This window comes from Ictidomys tridecemlineatus, chromosome 6, assembly GCF_052094955.1.
Source record: "Ictidomys tridecemlineatus isolate mIctTri1 chromosome 6, mIctTri1.hap1, whole genome shotgun sequence".
Taxonomy (NCBI): domain Eukaryota; kingdom Metazoa; phylum Chordata; class Mammalia; order Rodentia; family Sciuridae; genus Ictidomys; species Ictidomys tridecemlineatus.
This window is the reverse complement of record NC_135482.1, coordinates 160,057,882-160,078,905: the sequence shown is the minus strand read 5'-3', so window position 1 is coordinate 160,078,905 and position 21,024 is coordinate 160,057,882. Positions and strand designations below refer to the sequence as shown.

The following is a 21,024-nucleotide window of genomic DNA, read 5'->3' as shown; positions in this document are numbered from 1 at the left end:
ATTACTGAAACAAAAAATAAAGTCAGTATTAAATGAATGTCACCAAGCAAGGCAATACAGATTTAAAGTATTGGTGGATCCTTTTCCACAGTGCGCTCCCCTAGCTGGAAAGAGTCCGTATCTAATACTGCTGTGTTTGCACCATTTGTTGATCTCAAGTCTATGTATCAAGCCCACCAATCACCCATTTCCAGCTGCCCCTAGGATTTTACTATCTGGGTCCCTCACTATCTTTTGACATGAATCGTATACAAAACAAACGATCCCTTCTCCTGTCCCCTCCCCCATTTCCTTTCCACCCCACCTCCCATCCCATCTGTTCCCATCTTTAAAAATTCTCCATTTCTATTAGTCATACCACTTGTTTTTCATTCGTCTCTGAAACTGAAGACCTTGGGTTACACTGTGATAACTTCATCTCCTTTATCCCTAAATCTATTAAGTCAACAAATACCAACAATTCTTCATTAGGAATACTTTCTAGATTGTTATTTTCCCGTTCTGTTCTTTTGGACAAATATTACCTCATACACCAATTATTTTAATAGAACTTAGGGCACTCAATTCAGCCATTCATCAAACACTTGAATGTGCCTCACACACTAGTGCCAAACACTGTTCCCTCTGCATATGTAATTTAAATGCATATCACCTCTCAGTAATTCTGCACACTGCTGCCAGGCACAATCCAGCACAGATTTCATTATTTCTCTGCCTCGCTTGAGAATGTATTATAGTAATTTAAAAAAGAGCCCATAATGACTGACACTGTCTAATATATCAACCCAAATCTGCTGCCTGGCATTCAGAGATCTCCAATTCTGGTTCCAGCGTTTAGACAGCCTTGTCTCTGTGTGCTGGTACTGCACAGACCCCCAACAAATCATGCCCATTCTCAACAGAGACCTTGTCTATTGCTCCTGTTATGTTCATATTTATATTCATTCCTACTTCTACCTCTTACCATCCCCCCAAATGCTCTGCTGTTAACTTATTACTCTCTTTTACTAACCCAGAAAGTAAAACTCAAATTTCACCCCTCTAAATTTAGCCCATACTATTTTTGCCACATCTCAACCCAAAGAGCAAATACACCTGCCTCCTGTGTGAGTTTTATAACTCTCTGTTTAATGGCCAAGAATCTTGTTTTTCCTACAGGAATGTCAAGTCTTCATGGGCCGACTCAGAATAGTTACCCTACACAGAATCTTGCACACCACTAATAGGTGCGATGGAAATTCTTACTGAATTGAAATAGGGGGAAATTAACACAGAATAGGAATGCTCATCCAAATCCAATAGGGTCTATTTTATTTTTTATTCTACCTTCAGTTTTTATTGGTTAAACTTGGATAATAAAAATGGCTGATGGGCATAAAGATAATAAGTCTTCATTAATCTAGGTGAGACCAGGGAAGAGCGGACATTTAGAAACTGGATGAACTCCCTGGGTGTTAACCCGCGTGTCAATCATTTATACAGGTAAGAACATTTGGGAACTCATCCCTAATGTGAGATGTAGAGACCGTGAAGAAAACAGGGTTCCAGTTCCACTATGGTGCACATTCTTTTCACAGAATGCATGAACCTGGATAAGGAGGTGGGGAGTGTCATAATGAGCTGCAGATGTTGGGTGTTCAGCTGAGAAACTTACCTCTGTGCACCAACCTTATGGTGTGTTTAGTAGAAGAATCATAACTCAGGAAGACAGATTTACTGTGTGTCAAAGCCTATGTTCTTCTCAGGATCAGGCAAAGCAATGAGGGCTAGGTTTGCAGTTAAGAGTCTCCTGTGCTGTTTGTTAAGCCTTGCTTATCTTCCTGGAGGCAGCGTGCATGTCTGCTGAAAGGGCATAGCTGGTCGCACCTGGGGACAGGACTCAGTTTCTCTGAGTCACACTTTTTTCACCTCTAAAGATGGAGTTACTCTTTTTTCTTCATTTTTTAAAAGTTTTGGTTTATTTATTTATTTATTTATTTATTTATTTATTTATTTATTTATTTTATATATGACAGCAGAATGCATTAGAATTCTTATTACATATATAGAGCACAATTTTTCATATCTCTGATTGTATACAAAGTATATTCCCACCAATTAGTCAACAGGGACTTTAATTAGTGTCTCCATACATGTACTTTGGAAAATAATGATCATCACATTCCACCATCATTAATTACCACATGCCCCCTCCCTTCCCTTCCCATCCCTCTGGCCAATCTAGAGTTCATCTATTCCTCCCATGCTCTTTCTCCCTATCCCACTATGAATCAGCCTCCTTATATCAATGAAAACATTCAGCATTTGTTTTTTTGGGATTGGCTAACTTCACTTAGCATTATCTTCTCCAACTCTATCCATTTACCTGCAGATTCCATGATTGTATTCTTTTATTGCTGAGTAATATCCCACTGTGTATATATGCCACATTTTAAAAATCCATTCATCTATTGAAGGGCATCTAGGTTGGCTCCACAGTTTAGCTATTGTGAATTGTGCTGCTATAAACATTGATGTGGCTGTGTCCCTGTAGTATGCTGTTTTTAAGTCCTTTGGGTATCACAGGATTATTGTGAATGTTCCTGGAGCTAAGATATAAGGAAGTACCTGGCCCATTGTAGGCCCTGAATAAAATGTTGGATATCTAAGCATTCTCCTTCTGTGTTTGTTTTATTCAGTGACTTGTCAGATGCCCTGGTCATCTTCCAGCTCTATGAAAAGATTAAAGTCCCTGTTGACTGGAACAGAGTAAACAAACCACCATACCCCAAACTGGGTGGCAACATGAAGAAGGTAAACAATGACTGTTCTGATATTCCTGTAGGCAGACAAAGTCATAAGTCTGCATACGCTCTTTGTGAATACTTTATCAGTATGCCAAACTTAGATAAGTAATGTTTATCCAGGGATTAAATTATACCACAGCAATCAGAAATTTGAATAGTTTTATTAAAGCAAGTCCATTATTTCAGTTGATGACTTATTTATAATTCTATGTTGGATGTCTTTAAATATTATCATGTAAAAATTCTAATTAAGATAATTAGAGCAAGCAGAGCCATAGGGTTTTCTTCCCCAGCAGGATCCTCATTCTAATTTTCTAAAAAATTAGAGCTTTGTACTGACAGCTTGACTAATACAAATAGTTTGTCTACTGTCAACACAGTGGGAATGTTATTTTGTAACAACAGGGTTGGCAGAAACATGTCTTACCATTTCTCCTCTTGATGACTTTTAATAAACCATGGGTAGCGGGCTGGGAATGTGGCTCAGGCGGTAGCACGCTCGCCTGGCATGCGTGCGGCCCGGGTTCGATCCTCAGCACCACATACCAACAAAGATGTTGTGTCCGCCAAGAACTAAGAAATAAATATTAAAAATTCTCTCTCTCTCTCTCTCTCTCTCTCTCTTAAAAATTCTCTCTCTCTCTCCTCTCTCTCCTCTCTCTCTCTCTCTCTCTCTCTCTCTCTCTCTCTCTCCTCTCTCACTCTGTCTTTAAAAAAATAAAAAATAAAAAAAAAATAAAATAAACCATGGGTAGCTACAAGAATATTTGCCCTACATGTCTGTCTACTATATGAACACGGGATAGAGAATCCAGATTTTCCAAGTCTGAATTTACCTATTTTAAAAATATTATGGCCAGGTGCAGTGGTACACGCCTGTAATCCCAGCAGTTCAGGAGGCTGAGGCAGGAGGATTTTTGAGTTCAAAGCCAGCCTCAGCAAAAGCAAGGCCCTAAGCAACTCAGTGAGACCCTGTCTCTAAATCAAATATAAAATAGGGCTGGGGATGTGACTCAGTGGCCAAGTGCCCCTGAGTTCAACCCCTGGTACCAAGAAATATATATATATATATATGGCCACAAAATGTTCATAATAATTAATTTTAGTTTTGCACTTAAAAGTATACTGCAAATATTTTTGGTGGAAATAAAGTGTTTCTAAATAAGAAAAGATTGAAAATTCTTTAACTCGTTTAGAATCCTAGAATTTTAGAACCACTCAAGACTTGAGGAATCATTGAGTCTGATCTTATTTATTTCATTTGTGTCTTTATTTTTCTTATTTTTATCTGGTGTTCATCATAATCAAGGTGATGATATTAAATATTTTCCTCCTTGCTCTTCAATAGCTTGAGAATTGTAATTATGCAGTGGAATTGGGGAAGAATCAAGCTAAGTTTTCTCTGGTTGGCATTGGTGGACAAGATCTCAATGAAGGAAACCGGACTCTAACGCTGGCCTTGGTTTGGCAGCTAATGAGAAGGTAATGTGACTCATGAGAATAACTTTTTATTGAACAGATTATTTACCTGGAAATTTACTAGGAAAGTTTTAGGACTGTGATTTAATTCAGTTTAAACTATGTTTTAGGCCAAGCATAAAAACCAAACAAGTATTTTTTATTTTCCTGAAATTTTTTTCTTTCTTCAGTTCAATCAGTTTTTGTTTCCAATGCTGTAAAAATCTGTTATTAGGTTCAAAAACATTTTAGGTTATTGTTTTGTCTTAGTGAGTCATAGAGTGGCTCTTTTTATGCCTAGTGATATTCTTTTCTCTGAAATTTACTTTTTCTAATATTAATAGAGCTACTACTACTTTCTCCTGATTCGATGTTAGCACGGCATATCTTTTTTAGTCCTTTTACTTTTTACTGGTTTGCACAAGTAACAGTCAATTACCCTTGAAGGGGATTTAAAAACAAGTGGAAAGTTAGTGTATTTACCTACACATTTACTATTTCTTATGTTCTTTCTTCCATTGTGTAGATCCAGATTTCCACCTAGTATATTTTCCTTCTATTTGAAGCTTTTCTAATAGCACTGGACTGCTGATGATAAATTCTTTCAAATTCTACATGTGAGAAAAAGTCTCAACTTTATTTTTATTTTTCAAAGATTTTTCTCTGAATGTAGAATCTAGGTTGATACGGTTTTCTTTTCCATACTTTTAAATAGTCTTCACTGTCTTCTTGCCTACAGGAAATCTCTTGTCCTTCTTATCTTTGTTCCTCTGTATGTAGCATGTCTTTTCTTTTCTGGCTACTTTTAAGATTTCTCCTTATTATAAGTTTTAAGCCATTTAATTATGATGTGTAATGTTCTTTCTTGTGCTTGAGGTTTGGTAAGTTTATTTGATCTGTGGGTTTAAACTTTCCATCAAATTTTGAAAAATTTTGGCTTTCATTTGTTGAAATACGTCTTTTGTATTCAGTAACCTTGTTTGGGGGGACTCCAAGTTCATGTATATTTACTTATTTGAAGTTGTCCCTGAACTTACTTCTCTTCAATTATGTCTTCCGTGTTTTATTTTTTCATTGCAGATAATATATATTCCTATGTCTTCACATTTAGTAATATCTCTCTCTCTTTCTCTCAACATTATTTCATATGCTTTTCATTGTGTATTAAGTGTTTAGGTCTGGCCTTTTTACTCTTACAAGTCTCTCTAATAGACAGTGTTAAAGTTCTCTAAGTTTATCTCTGTGAAATTTCTTTAATAGACATATTATTTAATAGAACTTTGGATACCTTTTAAGCTGAATATAAACTTGACTAATGTGAGAATGATGATCCTTGTTAAATAATTGTAAAATAGCATAAGATATATAAACTAGATAATAAGAAAAATAAACTTTTTGGTATGAAATCAGGAGTCTGGGAAGAATTTTAGATAACTGTGTAAGTATGAAACAGTTTATTTTTAAATGTTTCACTCTTTCCTGCTACACTGATAGCTCTGGACAGGCATAGTCTTACATCTTTCAACTAGAACCTATGTTAGCATGACTTGATTTATTTTTCTACTTGGAAGGAAGTCCCAGCAGCCATGGGTCAGATCACCTTCTGTCTAACAACGTCATGGCAAAGACAAGGTTTGTCATGTCCATAAGGTGCTTAAACTTTAGTCCCACTGTCCACAGGTCCTAGTATTTGTGAATGGTTCTCATTGTGATAGTGCCTTTGTTTCCAGATAATGTAAAATAATCAGCAGTGACCATAACAGGTTTCACTACCTAATTCACATTTGTTTTACCAAGTATAGGACTCTGCTACCCGTTTCAAAACAGGGTCTCCTTCATGATGGAGGGCAAATGTTATAAGGTCCCCCTTGCACAGAAAACTCTAGAGTTAAAGAAACTTCAACTGACTCTTCTATTTTACTGAATATTTCTAGATTATCTCTGAAAATTGCTAAGGGCCTTTCTCACCAGGATATGTCCAGAAACTATCTCTAAATTAGTTTTATTGTCTTTCACATGTGTTTTGATTTTTAATAAACTAGTTTTGGGTACTGATTGCTTTAAGCACCTAAGTGAAAGCCTTTTTAGGTGTAACATTTAAATTCACTCGGGGGTTACAATTCAAAATAATCTTTAATATTGTCTCTTTAATGATAAACTCTATTCTGTTTTAAAGTTCATGATATCTGAAAACCACTTTGTAATATGACCTTTGTTCTAAATTTTTATAAGAATGTGGCCCAAAGCCCTACTTTAGGGCTCATTTACATATATAATAAGGTCTAGTCTGTTGCTGTAGCCTTCACCTGGATAATAAGTCATAAGTCATATTTCTCAGGTGCATTTACTACATAAGAATTGTACATTTAAGAAAGGAAACTGAGAAGTTCATTCTTGTTGAAGGAAAAGAGTGATTGGCAATTATGAAAATAGAACCAGAAGGAATTTTTTTCTTTCTTGCTTTTCTTTTTTTTCCCCCTCTGCATGCCACATATTAACAGATCTGTTAAATTTACATCCAGTTCTAGCTGAAATTTATTTCATGGGATTGCACAGATGTGCTAATTTGGTCATTTATTTGGGCAACAAACGGCATGTCATTTCTTCCCCCTAAGAATGATTGAGAGAGATGTGCTTAAGCCTCCCTTTCCCCTTCAGCAGCACAGAGACTGTTCTCAGATTGGACAGCTGGCAAATAGTGTGTATATAAATTTGGAAACAAAAACCTGTAACAGGCCACCGGCAGATGGCAATGATAGCGAGACCCAAGCCGAACTCCTCACAAACAGGCTGTGTGTGGCGAAGTCAGCATAGGTCCTTGACAAAACAAAACACGAGCTTGGTCCCTCTGTGCCAAATGTTAGATAAATAAAACAAATGTTGGAAGGCAGGAAATCAAGCAAGTAATAATCACACCCTCCCCGGCCCCTCCAATCCACACCTCATCAATCCTCTTTTGTTGAATGAGGAACTGGCTAGAGCTGGGCTCCTAATGCCCCTTCATTTTGATGAAAGGCTTTTCAGCACAGCACATTTTGCAAGCACCAGTGCTATTGAGATCTTGACTGTGGGGTTCCGTCTAATAGCACAGTTGCCCCCAGACACATTTGATAATCAAGGGTAATTATCTCACAAGGAAAAATCTAGGTAGACCCAGGCCAAATTTGTCTTGTCTTACACTTTGATTCTATGTTTAAATGAGTAATTGCTTAGTGGACTATCAAAGGTCAGTCGAGACTCCAGCCTAATTTTATGCTTTCTTCCCTTTGTTTTTATCATTGTACTTACAAGAGGCTATTGGAGGCCACCAAGTGGAGGGTGTTCTCATTTAGGCCCCTCCAGTAGTGACTCATCACAAGCTTCTTGGGTTTCAACTTGAGGACAGCAAGTAATCCTAGCCCTGAAGTCTTTCATGACTAATATGACCCCCTTCTGGAAGCCTGAACCTTGGGGTCTGCAAACCTATCCCTGGCACGATGCTGGGTTTTCTTACTTTTCCCAAAGTAGTAGATTTAGGGATTCTGCCCTCTCCATGGAATTTTAAGTGCTTGAAGCATCTTCTTAATAAATGTCACCTTAATAAATGTCTCCTCTAAAAGAACACCAGTTCTAAAAACAATATGTATCGAAAGCAACTCTTACCTTTGGGCTGCGGGTTGCTTTCCATCAATGTGTGGCTGACATTTCTACTTATCTGGTATAAGAAATTCTTTTGTATTTGTCTTTTGTTTCAGGGACTTCTCTAACATCGAGTCATTTCTTACACATGTCACATGCTTCACTTCCTTTTTCTTTCTTCACCTTTCTTCTCCTCTGCTTGCTCTTCCTGCCCAGAGCAACAGACAGTGCTTAGAAGGAGGTATTTCCTTTGTAGTTCATTCTAACAACCATACATTTACATTTTAAATTATTCTAAAAGGAACTAATGTTATTACATATTCTGTTTGTTTTTTTTTTCCTACAAGGGAATGGTATTTAGAGGATCTCTTATGATATAACTAGAAAGAAAATTTCACCCTGTTGAACTCTTTAGCCACTTCTCTCCAGAAATCATGCTTGATTTTATTCAGGTACACACTGAATATCCTTGAAGAAATTGGTGGTGGGCAGAAGGTCAATGATGACATTATTGTCAGCTGGGTGAATGAAACACTGAAGGAAGCCGGGAAAAGTACATCCATCTCTAGTTTCAAGGTAAAATTTTCATCTTCCGTTAGAGGCCACCTGAGACCTAGGCTTATCTCTATTGTTTTCACTGTATATTAAATGACCTTCAATGTTAAGGATTTGAGGCTTCCCCTCCCATTCCACTTTTTCTTAAATGACCCATTATTGTTTTAATGTTCATTGCCCATTGCACTGACAAATTTCTCCTTACTTTCTCCCATAATAATTAATTATTAAAAGCAGTCATTTTTCACACATCATTTTAGGTCTTGTTCTTTCAAAGTAACATAAAGTATGATAATATTTTTTAAAAATGTGCCTACTTTCATGACATACTTTCATGTAGTGATGAAATATAAAATGCTAAAAGATCTCCCATGTGATGGTTTTTTAAAAAAATTGTGTATTTATATACAAATCCTATTTTTATTATGATAGAATTATATTTTATTAAATTTTTTAACTCATGATTCATACATAAGCAGGGTTGTTCCCCAAGGGACCTGCTCACTTGATCCATATTAACTATATTCTTCTACTTTAAAGGTCAGGATTGAAGGGAGGGAGCCCTTCAGAGTTGTATTGACAGAGCCTGGGAAGTGGTTCATTGTGATATCAATCCTCTGCTCCAAAATTTTTTAAAAAAATGGAAGTCTCTTCTCACCAGGAAGGGTGGAGAGAGATCTGGGTAGGGCTGTCCCAGGAGCATCCATCTGCTCTGAGCTCAGATAATGGCCACCCTGCCCCACCTCAAGCTCCCTGCTCAGTCTGGATTGCTGAGCAGAGCTGGGAGTGGAGGATGGGCACTGAAGTGAGCAGATCCTTCAAGAAACAGAATTGGAAGGCAACTAGAGAAAGCAGAGGCAAAGAAGTGCAGGGAGCTCTGTTCATCAGTTCATTAGTGTACTCCTCATTTTATGGGTGAGGAAAACTGAAGCCCAGGTGACTTTCCAAGGTCAGAACAAATAACTGCAAGTGATGATCCTCAGTGAGGGGAAAGCACCTTTTACCTGTTGGGTGAAGTCTAGGACAGAGCATATTCACAGGTCACTTAATCCTCAGTCTGAGTGACCAGTCATGGAGACAGAGGTGTTTCTCCTTGTAAAACACTCAACACTCCAGCCTATTAATTAATTACTGTGGCTTCCGGTGTGTTCCTGACAGGGTGAGGCTTGGTAAGCCATTGGGCTCACTCTTAGGAGTGTTTGATAATTTTTCTTTAATAATTCTCTGATCTGATTTTCTCCTGTCTTCTCACTAAGTCATTAAAGAACTGATTAGGTTAACAGGGCTACACAGTGTACCAAAAGGAAATGCTAAATTAGCCCCACATTCCTTTTAAGTGAAACCCTTAAGAAAATACCCAACCCACTCCCCTCCTACCCCATACTGGGGTTTAACTCGGGGCAATCTATCACTGAGATATACCCCCAGTCCTTTTTATTTTATTTTATTTTTATATTGAGACAGGATCTCACTAAGTTGCTGAGGCTGATTTCAAACTTGAGATCCTCCTGCCTCAGTCTCCCAAGCTACTGGTATTATAGGCAAGCACCACTGTGAAGAGAGCCAACTCCCCACTCTTGGTTAACCACAGTGGAAATAATCCCAGTCCTTTGTCATCTACCAGTTATAACTATTACTCTGCAGGTCAGCACCTCCCAAAAATGTGAACAGAAAGAAGAAGGAGAGAAGAAGGAGAGACCCAAATCTCTCCATTTTGCTTTCCTTTGTGCTTCTTCACCAAAAAGTTTTGGGGAGATAGAGGCAAAGGCTGATGTTGGAAATTAGATTGTGAGTCTGTCTTGACTTAAATTCTGCAATGGTTCTTTTATTATCCATGCATGAGTAATAATGGGTTCATTATAGTTGTTAAAAAATGTTATTCTACCTTTTCTTGAAGGTCAAAGCTAGAGAACTAGCATCTTTCAGTGTCCTGTGTCCTTCTTTTTTTTTTTTTTAAAGAGAGAGTGAGAGACAGAGATAGAGATAGAGAGAAATTTTTTTAATCTTTATTTTTTAGTTTTCGGCGGGCACAACATCTTTGTATGTGGTGCTGAGGATCGAACCCGGGCCGCACGCATGCCAGGCGAGCGCGCTACCGCTTGAGCCACATCCCCAGCCCCCTGTGTCCTTCTTATTTAGAAATTGTTTGGATTCAGCCCCTTGAAGTAAGAGGTACTTGGCCTTCACCATGCTTAGATGTGACACTCAGCTGCACTCATGGGTCCCCTGGTCTGTGGTCCCTATTACAGCAGGAGAGCAGAGTACATTTGGTGTAGATCTCTGTGTGCTCACATCTGAGGTTCATTCACAGCTCTAGGCACAAACATCAAAATGTTTACAGTGCCAAAGAGCCCAAGATTTTAAGCCAGAATTTTAGATTTGAATCCCAACTCTACCATTTCCCAGCAAGTCACTTAGCCTCAAAAAACTCCTTTACTTATTTGTGAATTAAGATTAAGTGGGAAGACTGGGGATGTAGCTCAGTTAGTAGAGCATGTGCTTAGCATGTGTGAGGCCTTGGGTTCCTTCCCTAGTACCAAAAAAAAAAAAAGCTAAAAAGATAAAATATGAATATTAAACTTTCTCACCATAAAATGATAACTCTGAAATGTAATCCATTTATTAGTTAGCTAAAGTTTAATCATTCCACAGTATGTGTGTGTGTGTGTATATATATATATATATACTTCTAAACCTATGGTGTACACAATAAATGCATAAAATTTAACATGTCAATTAAAAAATTTTAACTTGATAAAGGAAAGGAGGAGGGAAGGATAGGATAGAATAATATAAAGAACCAATCAAATATAAATTAATAGACAAGTTAAAGGAAGTCAAGGAGTGTAGAGGAAGGAGAAGGGGAGAGGGGAAGGAGGATGGGAGGCAAAAGAGAAGGTGGAGTTTGAGCCAAATAAAAGAACAGACTAGATGCCGACATCCTTCTAAGACCTTGGTAACAATTAGTTAGTGAAAAGGCACCAAAAGATATTAGTCACCCTCATTGCTGTCTTCGTCTCCCTGGCAACAATAGCTCTTTTTCCCTGAAGTCTCCAGGAGAGGAGCCTCCACTGGCGCTCCTGTCCACCTGCACCCTCGCCAGGATTCCTGCCACTCTTCTGAGATGTCCCACATGAAGCAGGGTTTTCTGGTGTCTTTAGTGTCTTCTTTTTGACAGTTTCTTTTAAAAAATTATTCCTTCCTCCACTGAAAGCCGTAGTTCAGAGACATGTTTCCACCTTGTGCTCCTCTCTACTCTGCTAACTTCCTTCCATTCCTTATTTGGGAATGACGCCTGCTGTTGGCAGACAGTGGGTTTTCTGAGAAGTTACTAATGCCTCTGCAGAAGCTACAGAGGGTTGGAAATACTGGGTAGAGTGCGGTGGCACCTCCCTGAGCAGGGTGTATATAGTTCATATTTGAGAAGAAAGAACCACTCACTTGACCCAAATGGAAGTCACTTTGGTACGCAAGGATTTTGATAAAACCCTCCCTTTCTCTCTCTGTAGGACCCGAAGATTAGTACAAGTCTTCCTGTTCTGGATCTCATCGATGCCATTCAACCAGGTTCAATTAATTATGACCTCCTGAAAACGGAAAACCTGAATGATGAAGAGAAACTCAACAACGCGAAGTACGTAAATAACCTGAGATCAGGAGGGTAGGATCCAAGGGAGAGCTAGAGAGTTGTAAAGTCTAATTCTTGTGCCTTTGTGCAAATAACATTATTTGCACTATTCATGCTTTTTCTTCTCATGATTTATTTTCGTCTCATCATTATTATTTTAGATATGGTGCAATAGAAGCTTAAGACTTCCCATATTAGAATGGGAACTAGACAAAAAACAATTTCTTATAATGAAGAAGCAAGTCTATGGTTTTATAATCCAATTTTCTAATTTTAATTTATAGCAGATTTCACACATAAAGTCTATGCTTGGCAAGCTCCAAATGCAAACATCCCATTCATGAGTATCCATGGATATGTATAGGCAGGGGTCAAGTTCAAGACCAGAGACTTCATCAGCTGATGAACAGCTTCCATATGCTTTACCATTTAGGCCACCTGCCAAATGATTTCTCTAGAATGAGGATCAGCAGACTATGGTCTCTGAGCCAGATGTGGACTGATGTCTGCATTACTAAATAAAGTTTTATTGGAACACAGTTCACTTGTTTACATACTGTCTATAACTTCTTGTCTGCTATGCTGGCAGGCTGGAGTAGTTGCCACAAAGCCTGCAACTCTGCACTCTCTGCTCTAGAGAGCTGCCTTTTTCAAAGCAGGTCATAATAGTTTCCCAGGGCTGTCAGGACAAAGTACCACACAAACTGCATGGCTTAAAACAACAGAAGTCTATTCTTTCACAGGTGTAGAAACTAGAAGTCTGTAATCTGCAGAAGCTACAGAGGGTTTGAAATACTGGGTAGAATGCTGTTGCACCCCCCTGAACCACCCACTTCTCTTGACCCAAATGGAGGTCACTTTGATACTCAAGGGTTTTGATAAAATCCTCCCTTTCTCTCTCAGCATGGCTGGTTGCTACTAAGGGTTCTGAGGGAGATTGCCTGTCCTGTACCTCTTTCCTAGCTTCTGGTAATGGCCAGCAATCCCTGGTGTTCCCTGGTTTGTAGACTATAACCAGCCTCTGCCTCCATCTTCACTGTGGGTCTCTAACTTCACATGGCTGTCTGCACTCTCTGTGTGTCTGTATCTCTTCTTATAAGGACCCTCACCATATTGGATTAGGGGCCCCACCAGCATGACCTCATCTTAACTAATGACATTTGCAAAAATGACATCCTATTTGCAAGTAAAGTCATAGGAGGAAGTACTGGAATCTAGGACTTCAATCTATATTTTGGTGGGAAGGGACATGGTTGAACCTATAACATGGGTCTGGAATTCGGAAGTGTCTAGTGCTTTGTAATTTCACTAGTGCCCTCTCTCTATTCCCAATTGGGGAAAGTAGGGACCTGTTCTAGAATGATGAACATGGAGAGAAGACTAATAATTAAACTACAATTGCAATAGAGTGGGATGGATAGTGTAGAAGGTGGATTATGGAATACCATGGAGGGAACAGGAAAGGACTGAAACTCTTTAGAACAAACAACATCTAAGCTGAGCAAATAAGAAGGAGATAGAAAATAGGAGGAGATAGAATATTCTAGATGAAAGAACACATGCAAAAACTCAGAAATTTAAAAAAAAAAGTAAAAAGCTTTTGAGACCAGATGGTCAAGGGGGAAATTTGATTAGGTTAAGAAATTTGCCAAGGTCATTCCATTTTTGAGCTGTGCTGCTGAGATTCATGCCCAGACTCCTAAGCATTCTATGAAAGGACAAAATATGAAATCATATTGTGTAGTTTGGAAGGAACTACACAAAATTCTAAGAATGATTGTTATTGTGGCAAGTTTGTATGTTTTTTGAAGCTCATTTATGGATTTTGAAGCAATTTTCCCTGAACATTTTATAATGAAAAATTAATTTTACTTCATTAATAATCAATATAGAAGAAATTATTCTGAGGTGGACAAGGAGGAAAAAAATGGGACTATTCCTGCCCAGTGCTCTAAATTTGATCAATAAAGTAAGAATAAAGTTTTTTTAGGTGAGAAGGAGGGAGGGGTCGGAAAAAAAATCTCTTTGAGTAGCCATAGTAAGAGGTTATTAGAGAATAAACGAGATGAATAAAAGAACTGTCAACGAGTAGTGTGGGCACATTTGAAAACAGATTACAACTAATAAAATTATCTTTATAAGACTGTAAATAAAGCAAAAATATTCTAATGCACCTGGGGATAATTTTATGTGGAAAAATATAGAGTATAAAACTCTGGCTATTCTATAGTACCATAAATGCATACATCTATATATGGATAAGAATTGGAATGGGGAAAGGAATTAAAAGCACTGGCGTATCAGGTTGAGGAGACTGTCCAAGGATTCCATAGCTGAGCTCTGTCCTCAGGGGTCCCCTTCATACCTTGCTGCTCTGATCTTCATCTGTCCTCTTTCCTCTCTTTTAGGTATGCCATCTCTATGGCCCGAAAAATTGGAGCAAGAGTGTATGCCCTTCCAGAAGACCTGGTTGAAGTGAACCCCAAGATGGTCATGACAGTGTTCGCTTGCCTCATGGGGAAGGGGATGAAAAGAGTGTAAGACCAGTGAGTGGGACAGGAAGGTGGCCCACTCAGTCCAGAGGGCCCAGCACAGGGTGCTCTCAGAATGCACAAGGACCATTCAAGCTATTCAGAGTTTTCACCTTGGTGATAATGCACAAGATTCCAAAATGTGCATATTTGTACAGCCAAGTAGCCTCTCCTATATTTAATAACAACACAGAAAAGCTTCTTTTATTTTTTATTTTTATTTTTGCAGGAAATCCAATCTCTTGACTTTTTTTTTTCAATACTTGGTTTTTTTCTGCTTTAAAAATCTAGAGAAAACCAAAAGAAGTTGTTTTCCCGGCATCCTTCCTGCTTTTGCCCTTAGTCAAGAATAGAAACTGCAATGTTCTTCATTTTGACCTAGTCTTTCAAACCTGTTTAATGTGGCTGCCTTTTTCTTTGTTCAAGACGAAGACCTCAAAGGCAAAATATCAAAACCTGTCCTAATAGAGGCCATTTGATCTGTTATAAGCCTCTTTCTGTCCCCTTCTCCTACCTTATCTCCCTGTGACTTTGCTCCATCTGTCACCCCTCCACCCCAAACTGTGCCTGTTCCATGGCCCACTTGCCCTGCCATCCTTGTCTCTGGGCCACTTGGAGCCTCTGACAAATCACTCATGCTGTTCTCTCAAGAGTCTCTGATAGCCTGCAGAAATAAGCCTTACCACTAGAGCCTTTCCTCAGAACTAGGGAAATATCAAATGTCACTTGTTTTTGTTTTGGACAGTATAAAAACTCTATTTCAAATGCTAGGATTTAGACTCTGTCTAGATCTGACATCTTGAACACTGTGCCCTCAGGTAGATTCCTAACTCTGGCAGAAGGTTGGATCCAAAGAAGTTGTAGTAGACAAGAAAACCACCAGGGGACAGAGCGGAGCTATCACTAAGCATTTCTCCTCTAGGGCACTGCCTTTCCATATACTCAGCCCAGCTTGTTAGATGGATTGTTACTGTGGTATGGCTAAATATCTGGTCACATTTGGAAGCAGTCCTGCTTGGCTTTCATTTGCTCTTAGATATCAGCATATCTGATTGCTGCCAAGCCTTATTAGAAATGTTTACTTTTTTTTTTTTTTTGGTACTACAAAAGCTTTTTGCCACCCCTAAACCCCCAGGGGCAACATGTGCCAATTAATAGCATCCGTGCCCCACATATGCATACACCTAGGCAGATGTCAGAGATAAGGACCGCCCAAGTTGCTTTACGAAGAGCTAATTTACTGGACATTTAAAGAATTCCCAAACAGAATTAGAAGAACTGTATGAATTTGAACAGCTCTAATAAATTAAGCAATTTCCATGAAAACCTACTGTTAAAAAGCAACAGGACATTGTCAACCAACACTAGACACCCTCTGTCATGATAAAAGGGCTCATTAATGAGGAGTCTTCTTTAGGGGTGGAAGTAAAGGAACCTAAGCCATTTTTCAAAGCAATTGAAATGCATCGCCCTGGATCCATTCCTTGGCAGTGGGCTCAGGAAGCCAATATATGGCTTCTTTTAGCTCATCACCAGTATTTCTGCTGCATCTGAATGCAAAGTGGTTGGCTTTGACTTTAGTCTGAACTTCATATAGCCTTGGATGATTTTCCCCCATCTGCCTCCAGGAAGGAAGAATGTTACTGCCTTAATGGAAATCATGAAGATAAAATAATGCTCAAGATATTTCCAAATAAAATGTTCCCAATATTGGGTGTCTCTGGCTATTTCATATTGAGAGTTTAATCATGGTGCACTGTAACTTATTAATTCATTTGCACAGCCAACATGCATTGAGTGCCTAGAATGTGTGAGACACTGTGTGAGGTTTTAGGAATAGTCCTTTAAATGAGACAGGCATTGCACTCAGCTGATCAGGAACAACAGATGTTACCCAGTTAAAATGACAGGTGTGATAATTGGTAAAGATGGGCAAGGTGAGATTTGACCTTATGGCAGGAAACTAGGAGTGTAAATAGAAATGTTTTAGCAGAAAACTGAATAAGTTGCAGTTGGCAAAGTGAAGAAAGTTGAGGTATACATTCTCAGAAGCACATCGAACCCAATCATGAAGATCAGACTTGGGGGTGATTCAAAATGACTTGTAGAGTGAACTGAAAAGGAATCTTTTGGCTTGACAGTGCCTGGATCTCTTCTCCCTCTTGACTAAGCTGCAGGGATGCTGAGGAATTCTGCTGCAGCCAGCTCCCTCTAGGCCAGACTCCTGAAACAGAATGTGTCATCAATGAGGCATGGCCACACCTTGACCTGTGGAAGATCCACCCTGCTATACAGTGAAAGGGAAGCTGGCTTTTGGCATCTAAGCTCTATGGCTCACCAGCAGCTTCTCTTTGAGGGTGATTCTTTCCTGGCCTGAAATTCCTGCATTTTTTCTACTAAGGATACAGCTGCCTTCCCTGAGCTTCAAGAGGCTACAAATATTAAGTGTTATTTGGTATCAGACTGTACTAATATGGCTCATAAACAAGTTATCCTGTTCTTGTTCATAAACGGAACAAGTACAGGATAACAGAATAAGTACCATCAAAGAGAGCAGTGACTATCTCAGGAGACTAAAGGAAGACAGCATCCTGAGCACGATGATTTTTCTAAATGAAAAAGCTTATTGTTACCTTTTAAGTGATCAATTCAAATGTAAGAAACTAAAATGGCACCAAAGGGTCTGCAGAGGAAAGTAGATCACTCTTCTGCTCCTCGGCTTTGAAACTGGTTCAACTCACTGAAACCAACTGTTGTCAAACCATTGTGCATTTGAAATTCGCATAATGGTGGTATTTACACCACAGAATTTATCCAGCTCTTCGTATAGGGCTTTTGATCCCAAAAGAGTTAGTCCATCAATTGCCCAATGCCTTTGTCCCAGTCCTCTAGTTCCCTGTCCCAAACATCAACCTCTGTTAACAATTTCTTTTGTAATATTCTAGGAATATTTTGTGTACATATCACATACCACACCCATGTTCTCACAACATACACCTTTTTAAAATTACAAACATTAATGTATAACACACATCATTCTGTATCTCACTTTTTTTCACTTATCTTAGAGGTCATTCTATATCTGTATACATATACCTGCCTCAACTTTTCAGCAAGTGTGTAGCATTCAATTGTATGGAGGGGCTGAACTCAATCTAACTAGCATCCTCTAAAGGAATGTTTGGGTTGTTTCAATCTTTTTGTTATAACAAGTAAGGCCACAATGAATAATATTACACCCACTTCTTGAGCATAGAATGTTAATTTTCACTGAACAGGTACTTATCAAGTTCCCACCCCAGCAAGAAACATGGGTGGTAGTAAAACAAAGATTTTTTTTAAGTTTCCTCAAATTATTTTGCGAAGAATAGTAATCTGGGACAGATACATGAGCTGATTCCAACTTCTCCATTTTATATCTAAAAAAAATATTAATCCAGCAAGAGAATGCGCATTAATGTGTACACGCAGTCATAATAAAAAGCAGAAGGTGATAAATGCAATTGCAAATTCTTTAATGAAACATTTTGGAAGCTCAGGGGAACAAAGTCAATTCTGAATAAATGTCTGTGGACGTACTCAGGCTTGATGAATGAGAAGTGTGCAGGAACCACACTGTACATATGTTGATATCCCCTACAGAGCCAAGTATATTTCTATGTTTTTAAAAAGAGCTCAGTAACTATTTAGAAATTGATTTATGTTAATCATAAACAAATGTTTCCCAATGCCAAGAGACATTGCACAGAGAAAAGTAACTGTGGGAAAGGCTGTGGATTAGACTCACCTGGAGAGTTTTTAGAATAGATTGGATTACTGTCTGCCTGGAAATTATGACATTAGAGCCTGGTGAAGCAATGCATTGGATTAGGTGACCTTGTCAAGTCTCAGTCAACCTGGTGATTTTATCCGCTTGGAAAGTACCACACCCCCACACACATCTAGTCTGTCCCTGGCAGCACAAATATGGTTCTATGGTACAGAATGTGCAAACTCAGCCCAGCCCGCCTCAGACTGAGGTTTAGTTGCATGAGAGACATGTCCATAAGTCCCCACCTTCTTTACAGTTAGAATACCCATTGTCACTGACCTTTGTTCTTTTCCCAATCCAGCATACCAAGGGGCTTGGAGTCAAGGCCAGTAGTACACTCTTGGTCAATTTGACATTTATCCTAGCACAGCCCCGCCAGTCTCACAATCCAGAAAGCACATCCAATGCTCAGAACAAGCATCATCAGTGTGGACTGATCCTCTTGTGAAATCTCATCATTTTGACAGTTTCCTAATACAATTCCTGTAACTAAACACTTAGCTGCTGTTTCTGAAGACAGATTTTACCAAATGAGTCAGTGAATGAATGACAAAAAAAAATTTGTAAATTTTTGTATGTCTAAAGTTCACATATATGTAATTACCCATCTTACGTCAGGCACAAAAAACAAATAATCTATTTAACATCATTGTCTCATCATTAATGACTCAGAGACAGGTTGGCAAAAAGAGTGGCAATGTTTATGTTATCTGACATGTAAAAATTGGGAAGTTCCATTTAAACAGTGTTTTGGTTAATAGAGTTACCATATATTACTTTTGGAATAGACATCTTTAGAGGATAAGAATGCAGGCAAATATTTAATTCTAAGGGTATATGGGATCTAATACAAAATTTGATAATTTAATAGGCATTTCTGGATTCTACTAGAATATAGGTTTTCTGTTATGAGTCCCATTTATTCAATCCTCATTTCTCCAAATGTGACACTTGATCAGGGGCATCTGGAAGCTGGTTAGAAATGCAGAATCTCTGCCCTCAACCTAGACTTATGAACCAGAATTTGCAATTTTATAAGATCCCCAGTTGATTCATGCTTTGGTTTGAATGTTTGTCATGCAGGATTCGTGTGTTGGGAACTTAATTCAGAAGGCCACATGTTAAAGCAATTTGGGGATGAGATCTTTGGGAAATGATCTTTGGGAGACTTTATGAATGGATTAATATGTCCATGGATGAATGGATTCATGGCTTATTGTGGGGGTGGCTTTGTATTAAAAGAGAGCTCTCTCTGGCATGCCTGCTCTGTCTCACCATGTGAAGTCCTGCATCACCTCAGGACTCTGCAAGAAATCCCTCACCAGGTGCAGCCCCTTAACCTTGAATTTCCCAGCCCTCCAGAACTCCAAGAAATAAATTTCTTCATAAATACGAAGGCTGTGACATTCAAGGATAGCAACAGAAATGTACTAAGAATTCACATGAGTATAAAGTCTGAGGAACACTGTCTCCTTAAAAGATCTATAGTTGTTAGAAGACTAAATTACCCAGCTTCAAATTAGAATCTCCCAATTACATTGAACTTGAGGGATTAAAATACGTTCCATGAACATTTTCCCATCATTATTCATTTGAGATAGCCAGAGTATCCCTCGCTCCAGATACCTTCCCTATCACCCAAGTCTGCCAGTTGATGTTCCCTCCCTCTTAGTCCTTCTCTTTCTGTGGCACCCTCTCCTTGGCACAGGTCCAAAGAGCTGTATCTTCTGATTCTAATGAGTACATTTAAGGCAACTCTTGGCATGACCTTCTCCTGGTGATGGCTTGGGACTGCCTCTTTAATAATCTAACTCAGATTATTAAGACTTTATCCCTCATGCCTTGCCTTTGGTCCTTCCACCACCCACATCAAACCTACCAGCTTTTCTTCCACCATCTCTGGAGCAATCTCTATGACTTCCAGTGACAGCAAGGTGACTTAGTAAAGCAAACTGTCCCAAGGATTTACAGTGCTATTCTTTTCTCCCCCACAACATGTACTTTGCTATAAATTTCTGGAGTTGAAACTTTGTCATTATTATCTCTGCTGAATCCCTAATGGCAAAAAGAGAGAGGAATGTGTCTACCAGGTAGAGTGACTATCTCATACAAAGGTTTTGAGGATGGAAGGAACTTGATATCTTTGAGAACTAAAAAAAAAAAAAAAAAAAAAACAAAAACAACAACAACAACAAAAACCAGTATGGCTGATATGGATAGAGAGCTGTCCTATCACAAGAAAGAGATGGGCAAGCAAAAGGCTTGGGAGTGATTCTGAGACTTTAGGGTGCCTAAGAATCACCTCAGAAGCTTGTCACAACAAATGTTCCAGATCCCACCTGGAGATTCAGTGCCTGTAGGATTGGTAAGTGTAGAATCTACGTTTGGAGATTCTGTAGCCCATGACTCACAGACCACTCTTGGAAAAGGACTGGCCCAGCTGTTCTCAAACTTGGCTGCATGGTGCAGTCATCTCAGGAGCCTTAGAAAGACTGATACCTATACTTACCACCACCACCACCTTGAAATTCTTTACAGTTGATCTGATGTGTAGACATGGAAGCTACTTTAATTTAAAGATACCCAGAGACTCTTAATATATAGTCACGTTTGAGTACTGGTCTATAGCAAGGGGTA

At 38.8% G+C, this 21,024-nt stretch overlaps 1 protein-coding gene across 6 annotated transcripts in view; it reads left to right on the top strand.

Annotated features, from left to right (window-relative positions):
* Lcp1 (lymphocyte cytosolic protein 1) overlaps positions 1-16,286 on the top strand; it is an 80,731-nt gene extending 64,445 nt beyond the window's left edge. For all 6 annotated transcript variants that reach the window (XM_005341248.5, XM_021720795.3, XM_040281511.2 and 3 more), the window contains 6 exons: positions 1,404-1,482; positions 2,679-2,793; positions 4,135-4,268; positions 8,315-8,438; positions 11,927-12,051; positions 14,454-16,286. In XM_005341248.5, the coding sequence (XP_005341305.1) occupies positions 1,404-1,482; positions 2,679-2,793; positions 4,135-4,268; positions 8,315-8,438; positions 11,927-12,051; positions 14,454-14,586 (710 nt within the window). In that variant the 3' untranslated portion in view covers positions 14,587-16,286. The remainder of the gene's footprint in view (positions 1-1,403; positions 1,483-2,678; positions 2,794-4,134; positions 4,269-8,314; positions 8,439-11,926; positions 12,052-14,453) is intronic.
* Positions 16,287-21,024: the final 4,738 nt, after the last annotated feature.